This window comes from Opisthorchis viverrini (genome assembly GCF_000715545.1).
Source record: "Opisthorchis viverrini unplaced genomic scaffold opera_v5_37, whole genome shotgun sequence".
Taxonomy (NCBI): Eukaryota; Metazoa; Platyhelminthes; class Trematoda; order Opisthorchiida; family Opisthorchiidae; genus Opisthorchis; species Opisthorchis viverrini.
Window position 1 is genome coordinate 1,189,061 of NW_008751693.1, and position 13,413 is coordinate 1,202,473.

General features: G+C 43.1%; 1 protein-coding gene across 1 annotated transcript in view; it reads right to left on the bottom strand.

Moving 5' to 3' along the window:
- T265_02843 (hypothetical protein) overlaps window positions 1-13,413 on the bottom strand; it is a gene marked incomplete at both ends in the record, with an annotated part of 66,861 nt that overhangs the window by 10,705 nt on the left and 42,743 nt on the right. The window contains 3 exons of the mRNA XM_009167187.1: window positions 1,993-2,783; window positions 7,174-7,328; window positions 10,849-10,952. Of these exons, the coding sequence (XP_009165451.1) occupies window positions 1,993-2,783; window positions 7,174-7,328; window positions 10,849-10,952 (1,050 nt within the window). The remainder of the gene's footprint in view (window positions 1-1,992; window positions 2,784-7,173; window positions 7,329-10,848; window positions 10,953-13,413) is intronic.

Sequence of the window (13,413 nt, forward strand, 5' to 3'; positions counted from 1 at the left end):
CGTCTGAATGTAACAGGCCGAAGTGGTGCAGATTCAAAACCTAGCTTGTGCTCATAGTACGTGAAACCTGTGGCAATTATTTTTGGGAGCTAGGCGAATTGGTGAAGTTAAACTACGGTAGAAACCTATGACGCTATTGAAAAGGTTCGAAACCGCTTCAGCTATATATATCCTACAAGTTTTCGGCCGCTGTACATCTTGCTGCAATAGTGGGTCATGAACTGAAGCGTGGCACATCATTACGCTTGGTGAAGAGAGAAAGCGAGGGGTACCTGACATCAGGTGGGTCAAGTCTGATTTCAATGAAATTAGTGCCACCACGATGAGTTCACGCCTGTTGGAGCAAATAAGATCTTACTGGACTGTTTTTCAGCCCAAAACTTGTTTTGCCCACGGATAGCGCTGGAAATTAGAATTCCGTTTACGTGCCAAAACGAGCTTCGTAGTCGGTTAGCAAGGCGAACCGACGGAAATAGTTTATGAAAATTCACGGCAAAATAAATCGCCAAGGTTTCGTTCTCGACACTGCTCGGTTAGTGTCAAAGGCCTCAAGGTGCGAGTAGTGGCTTGCTCTTTACAAGATGAAAACATGCTAAATCAGAATAGGGACTCCATATTTCGAAAAGGGGTACGAAGCGATTAGTCCTGCATCCATCTGGACATTTCAACCTCACATCAGAGCTCGGAAAGGAACTCAGTGGGGAAAATAGTTAGGGTAAAGGTAGCTCATACCTAACTTAGCCCAACAGTTTTTCAGGATTCAGTGGAATGTTAATTCACCTGGCCTTATTGTCTGTTTTATAGACCAACCCTTTCTTACCACTTCAATGTGGATCCGATATTGAATGCTGCAATGCTCCGCAGAAAGTGACATGCAAGACGCCGAAGGTTTTACGAAGCTTCCATTCTAGCAGCCAAGTTACACAGCTGTAAGGAAAGGCAGCTCCGACGGCCGTCATCTACACATCGTTTATCGCACAAAAGTTGGCATACGTGGAGGAATTTCAACCAGAATAAGTAAATCTATAGACTCCAGTCTTCTGCCTTCAGGCTAGGGGGAATCAGATGGCTTGCAGTAAATGTATGAAGTTTTTAGATGAGGAGAGCATACGAAGACAAGAGATCACTTGAGTCATCCTATTTAGATATCGGTTACCGATTTCTGAAAAAACGAAGTTATCCACACCGACAATTTTCACTAAATGCATTATTAATACCTTGATTTTGGAACCTCAAACGGGCATTCAGTGATAAACTCAACGACAACTTGAATGGAACGAAAGAGCTAGACCTGATGATGATGTAACTACGGACATTTGTTGGATGTTCTCGCTGTTCACCGAGTTTGACCGATGGCTAAGTTCTTCGAGTGACACCGGGATACTTGAACTACCATAAGGAACGCCTTCATCTCGATTGACAACGTAATCACGCGGTCCATACAATTGTAGGGATCTAAAGCTTATCCCAGCTGTGAGCATATGCTGCAGTCCTTCCTTCAACAGATTTTCAAAATACCACGATATTGTGGTTGACGTTTAGTGACTGCCGTATTCGGCCACAAGCACAAGGATGCTAGCTGCATGAGGATGTGAACCATACCAAAAATATTCCTTGCATTCTTTGGAGGAAAAATGCAAGCTAAACATCTCAGGGGGTAACTTCTGCAATTGATGTATAGTTTTTAGTAAAGCAACAAAGAAAAAACTAGTCAGTTGCCATGGGATAGGTCGGTGAGAGCAATTTCGCAATGACCTCAGGCATATAAATGTATGAAACACTTGCTTGGGATAGCGAATGTGTAGAGTTTCATACGAACGTCCTGGCACCACGTAAGTAAAGATCGACCAAGTTGGAAAAGACTGGTTCCAGGACAAACAAGACTAACTTCCTTCACAGAGACCATGTAAAAAACTAGAAACCCGGAAATAGACATTTTACAGCATAAAACGTCAGACCCACAGATGAGAAAGACGAATGAGAGGCACTCACCTTTTGGATACATCACGGGCATGTGGCATTTGTCCATCTGAAGCAGCATCAAGCAAACGATCTTGAGCATCAACGGGTGGCCGCAGGGAAAATTCACTCGGTAACGTTGGCCGATTCCCATCTAGTAACGGTGCCATAGGTGGTGGAGGTGGAATATTCCGTAGTGCGATGTCACCAATCCTTTGTCCCGTAGTCTTTGCACGGGTCCGTATTTCAGCTTGGTCAAGTCCATTACTAGCAGGTTGCGGATCACCTGCTGAGTCCAGGGCATTTGCTTTTTCGCGTTGAAATTCTTGTTTGGTCAAGTGTGATCGATCGATTGCTGTTGAGGAAACACGTGGCCGTTCGATTATGGGGGTAACACTGTTCAGGCTGGAAACTCGATGACTGTTTGCTCGTGTACCGGATTCAGTGAACTCACCAAGAAAAGTTGGTGACGGGGGACTTGGGAGAAAGGGAATCGATCTAGTCCGATGCTGCTCACCTTGACGTAGTCTACCATTTGAAAAATTGAGACACTCGTTGCTAGTACTACGTGGTTGCACATTTGAGTAAAGGGAGCTTGCTGCGCTATCAGTAATGGTTTCAGAATTGTGTAAAGATAGTGGTAGGGGTGGTGGTGGAAGAGGAGAAACATGGAGGGTTGGTGAGTCGGGCTGTTGTTGATTACGTGAGGAGGCATCTGAAAGGGTCGCACTGTAGACATCCTGAACTCGTCCCGATGGAACAGCCTCGACCACGGGCCTTCCAACCATAGGCTGACTAATCAGGACGGTGCGCTCGAATTGCTTCTGTAACGGAATGGAAACGTGATGTTACTGATAAAGCGACTGCTAAAATACATAGAGACAACGTATTTACCAAAAATAATTTAAGACAACTAAATCTGTGGACATAAGGGTTTTAAAAACATTATTCGTGACCCATCATCGTACCCGGAAATCCCGGACCGTCTTTTTTTGTCCGTTAGATACAACCGGATGATCGCGATGATGACTGACGATACGACTTTAACAAAATCCCTACTGGAGCATGCGGAAATACTATTTGTGTGCCATCATGCGCAGACAACTACTGGTTTTCAACAGGTCCCTGTTTAACCGTCGGTAATTTATTTCTCCACGTTCGAATTAGAGATCGCAGGTAACAGTTAAGGGCGACTGTCGGGCAATGAATTTCCTGTGATCACCGAAATACTGCACGAGACTGTTATTGCTGGGTATGAAATGTACAGATTACCACCGACCCAACATTACCAACACTATCAAGGCGTCTCAGGTACTCACAGTAGGCAGTTACCGTCTCATTATCAATTACATCAATTCCTCAACAGCAGTGCGTCTCTCCTACTTCTGACCATGTGATGCAGAGTTGGGTAAGGATTACACAGTCAGCTGTTTATGACATTCAGTGCAAAGGGTCTAATTATTACATTAAGTTAGTCATAGGAATGCGCTGAAAAGCAGAATACGCTAAAAATGCAATCGTCGTATGGTCAATAGTGGACCAGATTACCCACCGCACTTGTATTGAACTCGAAACCAGTCATTATTAGACATTCTATTGTTAGACATCTACCAACAAGTTCGTTGATCAGATTGGCGCGTCAGATTTCGCGAGGAATAATGCTTATGGTAAGAAGCCCTGCAAAAATTGGAGTACCTTATTGAGTTTGTCACTGATTTTTTCATTTTGGTAGTCAGTTAAACAGAGGGAGTTTCCTATCAGCTAGTTGTTCAAGCGATAAAGTTTGAACAATGTTGAGATGAGATAGCTGCCAGAAATGTCCAAACAAAATAAAGGGGGGTGCACGTACCGCCATAATGATTTCAGTTTCCACATTAACGGCGACAGGGTGGATATAGTTACGTACTAAGGATAACAACTTACACCATTTGAGTTGTGAAAGTAATGTTGAAGAAACTTCGTTTTCAAGATGTGAACGCCCAGTATTGTTTGGGAAGGTTGTTAGCGAAAGTTGTACCTCTTAGGAGAGTCACAACAGACTGGTCCACACCATTTGAGATTATCTGTACCTCATAGTGGGATTTGTATGTAGCGGGAACAAAATCTGTCTACACTACCAAAATAATTGGGTTGGGCTGCCATGTTTCGTTGCTAAGTCACAGTCTAACCTTCCATTCAGTACAAGCTTGAATGACGCAGGATCTGGAGTAGAGTACGGATATACGACAAAGCCTAACCAGCAGAAACTACGGTAGGTGACCAGCAATTCTATTGGGAACAAGCTGTTCCAAACAGAAACCAAACCCTAAAGTCATCTTAAATTGAGGTTCCATTGAACAGTTCAGATGCAAAAACAGAAGCTCCCTTTGTTTTCTAATTCCAGTGATTTATAAGATAACGACTAGTCTGAAACAGTGTCGCTAAAATACTCATAAAATTCGACCGAAGCGAATTTGGCCAAAAGAGATTGACCTGGGTGCCCAAATAGGGAAGTTCATTGACAATAGTTGCACAGATCGGAAGCACGAAGTTCAGATAGTTTTCAGTCACTTCTGTGGAGGCCCACTCACCGGACTTCCGTTTTTTTTTAAAAAAAGAACAGCTTGACTGTATGACACTCTTCGTACAATAAGAACACCAAATACAGCCCGGTCTAATTGCCTGTGACATACCACTGATAATTAACTTTCAGGCAGTTGGCATCTATACAGTACGAAGTGCAGGCGACCATTGTTTTATTGTTTCCTGTATGGAGGTTACGCAAAACAATGATGCCAAGGCATTACCGCACAACATAAGCGATCGCATGTTATTCAGCACAACAGAAGTGAAAAATGACGGCGAACAGATGGTCAACGAGCAGGATTCACCTGATATCTCCGTACAACCGCGAACACAAAAAATGTGTATCAAACAGGGTCGGCGACGAAACAGCCCTGATGAAGCCATAGAGTGGGGTCCTCGAAGAGGACGAAATAGCCAGCAGTGACATTTTTACATTTCAGGGGAGGGTGACAGAGCTAAAAGAAGGGATAGGAGCAGTCATATTTATTGGAGCATCGGGGGACAGCGAAACGTAAGGCAGTTGTTGGCGTGAACTCAGCCCCAGTGGCAGCAACACACTCGTCGAAGAATCCTCCACGGCGCCGGTACACCCCTGACTTCGATGAACTTGTCGACAGCTTTGCGCTATTTCACTGGCACAGTTGAGGTATCTAACAAAGTGATCCAGCATTTCACTCCTTAAACAACAATTCTGCGCTCACGTAAGTGGGCCTGCATACAGCAGAAAGCCAATAAACGGCCGATCAACATAACCATGGAAGACACCTATTAGAGCTCTTAGATGGACGAATAGCTATACTAGATTGGTACGCCTTCTTCTATTAGAAAACAAGGATTTCCGTTATTTAAGGTCTTTAACATTGTTTACTTCAAAAACGCGGTCATCTACAAAATAATTTAATTATAACAGAAGTTCCAACTAAATCCCAGTTGAATCCCTCATGACATTCTTCAGCTGAATGTGCTTCATAAAGACCATCTCGTACCTCAGTTGGTCGTAAGTGGAACACAGGGTTGACGGAAGATCGGAGAGTGCCCACCTGATGTTTTCAGAGAAGGGCAAAAACGGTCCGGGGTTTTCAAGGAGTTTTCAGCAACCTTAAGAGTAGTGTGCCCCTTCTTATCTGTATTCCAGTTTTCATAAAGCTGGAAACAAGTTAACACAAGACTGCCGTGCTGTCATAAGGAGAAAGGAAAGTGATCCGGCACTGTCATGTACAGCGAATATACCATTAATGAGGTGAGAGAATCGATCGAAATAGCTAAATAAATAAATTAGTCATGCACGCAAATGTCAGCGGTGATTGTGTGGTGTTGTGGTTAGTAGCTTGAACAAAACTGTAAGGCAAAACAACTATCAAATACAGCCAGCAAAAACTCATTGGCTGCTGTAAGTTTAACCCTCGGCGGACCGGTTGTGTCAGGAAGGTCTGATTATAAACCACAGAACATGGGAAAATTACAGAGAACCGCCAACTCCAGCAAAATCGTTTTATGAAGGTCCACGGGCCAGAATAGCCAGCTACCGACTGAACGCTCAAGCAGCCAATCAGAGAACTGACGATTGGTTATTGCCAAAAAGTGGTCAAAACTGTGCTTTTAATAGTGCAACGTCCTGCGTAATTCGATCCTCACTTGCTCGCAATAAAACCGTTGTGTCCTCCTTGGTTGAGTCTTTTACGTCATTACGGTTTTGGAGTTAAAATTTTTTTGTTTTGCAGTCTGCTGATCACCGATCTGATCGTTTTGAAAGATTAAGTAAATTCCCACCCAAATATAGAAGACAAAAGGGCGATCTCGGATTAAACCGCAATCAACGAATCTCGATAGGTCAGTTGATGGTAGTTCGTGGGAATTTTCAGGTAAAATTAATTGTGTCTACAGCAAAACATTGGAATGAATATGGCCACAACAACCAGGATACAAAGTACTGATGAGTGTTGGCTAAATTGTGTGAGCAGATTCTTGACGCTAGATTTATTACCAGAAACCGGTCCATGACTGTAGATCACCCCAGTCAGAGGAAACATAATTAGTTTTCTTCAGGATAGCTAATAGGCCTCAAAGTGGCGAAACAGTGTTTTCTCCAAAAAAATTCACCTGCAGAGATTATGAATGTGGACTATCGGCACAAAGAGGTCAAGGTCGAACGTGGTAAGGCACCAGCAAACTGAACCAAACTATGCAAGAACTGGTAAGTTTCACAGCCGATGGATGAAGATAAAATCACATTATGAGAAACTGTTGCTGGCAGTTATGCACCCCCCGAGGCCGAGAAAGACGATTGTGGAGGATCACGTTATTAAAGGCTTCTGCATAATTCAGTGGCGCTAGAAAAAAAAGATGCGGAAAATGCGAATTCCCATATAAACGAATGATTGGAGCTGTACCTCCATGAGAAGATAAACTAGATCTTGTAAAATCGGAAAAGCGTGAATGAACATGAAAGACACTTCAGGAAGATTCTTGTTATTACGAATGTTTCGTCGGCCCCAATGAGCTCAGAATAACAAAGGGGTATTGTACAGTTACTTACGAGTATATATATTATGATAGCAGGAGGAATTCACAAGGCGCCAAAACGATGTTTTTTGAAGCATGGTTCACTCAAAGAAAAACATCGTCTGAGAGAAACAGAGCGTGACTCACCTCAGGTATCGATTCTCCAGCCAGAGAAACATAATTTGGTTGGGTGTTTGTCAATTCAGGATGGGAGGCACTTATCACAGGTACTGATTGACTTGAATCGTCAGCTTGACTTGATGTACGAAGATTACTGACACCGACCTCTGAGTAGTTCACGACTGTCGAAAGAGCAAAACGGTACTTACGGTATCACAAACAGGGATATTGGTTCAAAGTTTGACAAGCATTGGGGATGAATGGCATGACAAATTTACTTGAAGGACAACACGGGCAAGGAATATGGAGTTCACAGTGGCATATTGCAGTCTGTTCAGACCAGCCGGAGAGCTACAAGGGGAACTGACTGGTGCACCAACTGATTCACTGATCCACCCAGCTAGAATTTCACGTGCTGTGATTGTTAGTGAGCCATTCAGCCACGGATGGAAACATAACTGATGTATTTCTACGGACGTCAAACACCATGCAAACATACCGAGAAGCCACAGATGATAAGCGGCAGAAAAAAACGAACACCGGTCTAGGTGGATAGCGGAGTAAACGTGAACATGCACATGAAGAATGTACTAAACACAAACTGATGTTGGAAAATGATTGCTAGGTACATCAAACATGCTGCTAAAGCTTGTAGATATGATGCCTCTCAAAAGCATGAAATTTAATATTGGATGACACGTAACGAGCGTATCACTTTTCGACAGAGAATCATATGATAGTAAGTTCTACGAGTAAGAGAATTGGTCATAGCAATAATTTCATATATTGACTTTTCGTCACTCACCTAAGAGCACAGAGGAGCCGACAGTAACATAAACTCCGATAGGCTGACGAAAAGCCTCTGAACGAAAGTGAAGTACCAAGACACCCTTTGCCGACGCCGGATACTTTTGGTGTGGCCGTTACATAAAAGAAGGGCTTCTAGATGAGGGTTATTGACTGGCTAAATCATGACGCAAAATACCTGTATGTCCCCTTCACGTTCCTCGATTACCGCTGACGCACATCAGTGGGTGGAAGTGCACTCGAAAACAGTCATTCCTTGTCGTTTATCACAGCCCAGCCGCGAATTTCACTATTGAATCTACTCCAGAGAAGAAATCTTGCAGTGTGAAACGTCACTCAGAATCCCGGCTATGCGAACAGTTCATAAAATGCATCAAGTCTGTGACCCCACTTGTCCGATTTGATTGGACGATGGAAAACTGTTTAAATAGAAGCAGCTTAACGGACCGCGATAGGATTAACTGAAATGCGACCGCTGAATGTAGAAAATGTTCAAATTACGAGGTCGTCGTCTTAGACCACCCAGTCGCAGGTTGCGGAACTTCAGTGGGACCAAACTATCCTTTCGACAGCAAACATTGTTCTACCGAAAGTGGCTCAGAACAAAGAACGTCGATTTCGCGCATCCTGTTTCAGCTGGATTACCATCTCCCGTTTTGATTGCACTTGATGATAATTAACGGTGCACACTTCGCGTTAGGGATAGAACAGAACGACTAAACTAGTGAACTACTACAGCCTTCGGGAAAGAGTTCACTGGATGGCGATGAAAACCAAGGAGTTTTAGCCAGAATCCTGGTCTNACTGAAATGCGACCGCTGAATGTAGAAAATGTTCAAATTACGAGGTCGTCGTCTTAGACCACCCAGTCGCAGGTTGCGGAACTTCAGTGGGACCAAACTATCCTTTCGACAGCAAACATTGTTCTACCGAAAGTGGCTCAGAACAAAGAACGTCGATTTCGCGCATCCTGTTTCAGCTGGATTACCATCTCCCGTTTTGATTGCACTTGATGATAATTAACGGTGCACACTTCGCGTTAGGGATAGAACAGAACGACTAAACTAGTGAACTACTACAGCCTTCGGGAAAGAGTTCACTGGATGGCGATGAAAACCAAGGAGTTTTAGCCAGAATCCTGGTCTATGAGATCAGTGGACGGAGATCCTTCGGATGCTTCTTTTGCACAGCTATTTAACGGTCAAAAATGTTTGCAGCTAGTCCGTAACACTAAAAACGAAAAATTATAATAGAAAAGCTGGTTTTTAATTGACATTATTATCGGTGGAAATGTATCCACACCGATTATCATTGAACGTTAGTTGAGAGGCCTGTTGTGAAGCGGCTCATCAGTTCACAGTGGTTTACTCAGAATCACATCATGACGAACAGATAGCGAGCGAATCCACAGAATAAAGGTTGCCCTTTCTTCGCCGCAAGCAGTAACGACACTAATTGGCGCATACATGCGATACCAAGACAGATTACATCAATGTGCTGTGGATACAGTGGAGAATTTCAGTGTGCCCTTCAATATATTGTCTCCCTAAACGAGATCAACATATCAGCATCCGAAACAAAGGTAAAGTAGTTGTGGTAATGGTCGAAGGAAGACTGTTAGAGGGCTACTGTGTGATCCTTATATGATATTCAGTGCTATCACCAGTTTCGTAAACGACATTTTTTATATGAGCATTCTCTGGTGAACCCCGTGGACGAAGAATAAAACCACTAATCACACAAAATTAGCTTTTTTTTACAAAACACAGGACCAATATCAAAAAGCAGACCTAGGAAATGATCAAAAAACGACGAGGCTTGGAGATGAAAAGTATGGGATCTGAGTGAAGCGCTTAATGATCGGGCCTTGGAACAACTAATTAGCAGGCACAGAAATGAATAAGCGAACGAAAGAAACCAGTGGCGACCGGATGATGAGAGAAAACTTGCTCACTGGCTGTAAACAATTCCAATTCCAGTATAAAGTACAATATTGAAGTTGGCGAATGGAATGCACAGGCAATATGATAACAAGAAGCAGTCCGGTATCGTTTAAGCGGACGCAACACTACGATTGAAACTTCCAGCAAACGACACGAGGAAATATGGGAAAAGCGGAAATGAGAAACGAAACAGAAGCAACTTTCACAGAACCAAATAATGTCAATTACATATTGTGACACCAGTCATACTGTTGCGTAGAATGAGCACAACACCGTTAGTAGCAGCAGAAACAGGCAAGATACGTGTTATCATTTCATTAGTATTGCAGGGAGAACAGCAAAGGATGCACAGGGAGGAAAACAGTGAGCAACGATTACAACGACAAATGCACAAACATACAGGAGTGCAAGAGGAAAGGGAAAGTGAAAGTGGAAAAAGGAAGTGACTCGGTTATACACATACATAACGGATCTACAGGAATCAATACACATATCTGGCTAGATGCACCGAGAGAGAATTGAGAACAAGTTCAGGACGACGGAGATGGACTGTGACCACTTACATACCCTACGTATAGTGCTTTACATCAAGACAGGAAAGCTCAATCCAGAAGCATCCAAATTTACGGAGTAGCACATGAAACATTCGGGAAGTGAATGAAGTCATTGGGTTTAGCTAAATTTTCCATAAGTTGATACAACGAAGCCAGGATAGCATAAGCTTCAGTGTAATAACAATGTGACGGAAGATATCACGGCCATTTTCATGTGCTTCTGAGCAGCGTACGTCGATTTTTCACTCCAAGGAGCTGAAGATTACCGCGCACTTCAAGCTATCACCAGGGCAGTATAGATCAAGCATATTGAGCAGCGGAGAACACAGCAAACACTAGGAAAGTACAGCACCCGGAACGGTTCAAAAACGAGAACACTATTGAGGCCAGAGACTCACTTTGAGTACTAAGGGGATTCCGTAAAGAGACCTCCAAAGGAGGATTATCTATGGCCCTGGGAGAATCTGCGCCGAAATTCCGTGCGTGAGGGATCTGCTGTTTGCTAGAGGAAAAAATGGAAGTGCAAGAGCATGAGAAGGTTACCTAACAGACCGTAGATAGCCGTAGAGTCATGAGTGCCTCAACGACAAGAGATCTAATTATTGAAATAAAAAAGCAAACCAGGACCATCGCACCAAGATGATTGACGAATGATATTACATGCTGACAAAAGTAACGAAACAAACAAGGCTATGCGCATAGCCTGTGGGATGTGATATGGATAGAAATCGGCCCTTCAAAAGCTTACGAATTGTAAGTCCAATAGGGGAGACAACAAGTGTGAGTGCGGAAGTGATATCAACAGAAAGCCTGAACGTCGCAACAACACTTATTACTGTCGAAACTACATATCCACAGCATTGTAAACAATCGTAACGACAAAAAATACGTTTCGTACTGTGTTCTGATGCCAGCTTTAGCTAGAATTATCCCTAAAAGATGACAAGGATTATGATAATAAATAATCACTACTGGGGCACACGTAAACAGCTGGGTCCTGACCAAATAAATAAATGTAGCAGTGATAAGATAAGTTGGCTTTATGAAAAACATATTACAGTTTACAGTGCAGTCCGAAGCTCCTAAATTTTTCTCTTTACTGTTCAGTTTACCTATTATCAAAGTGCGGCTTACCTGCTCCACTCAAATTTTTAGTCATAAGAACGGACGCGAGTTTCCATCGTCAAAAACTACATAACAACTTAAAACAGGGAAGCGTAAGCGCTTTAGGGAGAGATTACTCATCACTTACCACAACTAGGAATAAAACGAACACGAGAAAAATTTGAAGTAATAAATCATATTTCTCGTTAGTCCAAACATAAAGTTTTAGGAACGCAGTGGGCCTGGTGTCTGGTTGGAGATTTTCTATCTTAGGCCTTGAACACGCCACAGCCAAATGAACGCCTGCTTTGCTGAATATATCCAACGGACTTTCCTCCTTTCTCAACACAACTATCACCATCCTGAAATTAGACAGCTGTCTTGTGGCCCATAATCGCCAGTGAAGAATTTATGTCCGGTTCGACAACAGGCCTACACTTCACCGCAGTTTTCGGCCAAGGGGTGGGCGCAACTTTGTAAGCGGGCTAAATAACAAACGGCCGAATTCCCGAAACTGTGCCATTCAAATCAGAAGTGTAGCCAAGACCAACCCTATAAACAGCATAATCCACGGCGTAGGTGATGTCAATTTCCAACGGGCGTGTGAATGGGTTTGAACCAAGCTTTTACGTAAGACCACGACGGTTTTACTGAATAGTCACCGATAGTTAATAAGAACCTGATAGATATCCACCCACGGACTTGAAACGATCAGACGTATTAGCAGAGACGTATACGGATCCTGGAAAATCAGCCGTAAGAGAGTCTTACTGATTGATCAGATGGTTGAGTTACAGGATCACTGACTGTCGAAATTCAGATAGTCCATCCGCTAAGTCTTATACATATTCCCGTTTTTGAAAATGAGTTCAGCAGCCGGAAGGGAAGCAATAAGACCATACCCTTCAATACTACTCATAAGTTACGTGAAAACTCTGAACCCATTAGTGGTTTCGTCCTCCTTGAGCCTAGCTGTCGAATTCCTATCAATCGTGTTTCATACAGTAAACACTAAATTGTATGTTGTAACACACACTCAACTGCAAATTCACCCGGAGCGAACGAGGAACTCAGATGCGATTCACCTGAATCTCCGGTTCACAAGATCCTTCACAGAAATAGCAGCGGAGTATTTTTTTCATACAGGAAACTACTCACAAGGTTGCCAAAAACTCTTGTGAGTAGTTTCCTTTATGAAAAATATACTGCGATATCTCGAATATCGTGCCAACTGAAACATGAGGCAGCCTGTGGGCAGCACATTCAGTAATAGAATATCATAAATGAGAGATTCAGTTGATTGTCTCGTGAAAACCGAATGGATTTGCAAATAAATGTATTTCTCGAAAGCAGCTGAGTATCCCGTTGACACCAAAGCATTTTACCAGCGACTGTTTGCCGGTGCATATGCACAAGTTGGCATCCAAGCAGGATATAAGGGTGATGAGAAGTCCAGTGGTGAGTTGTATTATTTGAACATACACCAGTATAAAATACTGGTGCACTTCTGCCAACAGGGATGACGATTAATTGATACGGCACTCACTGAGAAATACGGCGGCCTTCGTGCTGCACCATCAAATGAAGAATACTGGGAACAACAGATTCAAATGAATCGCAACTGTTCCACGACAGCAGCCGGGCCAAATAGCATTTGTTGCATTTTACGGAAGATCTAAGGATAGTGCAGCAGTCGCTTGACTGCTGAAATTTTTGCTGCAGCGAAGTGAAATGGCTCTTCAGCTGAATGATTAAAGTGCGAATAATCACAAATAGAACCAAGTTCCATAGCTTCATGTGTAAATGGACGTAATGCAAGTATGTGGGCTTTTTAGAGACCCGGAACAAAAGAGTTCTCC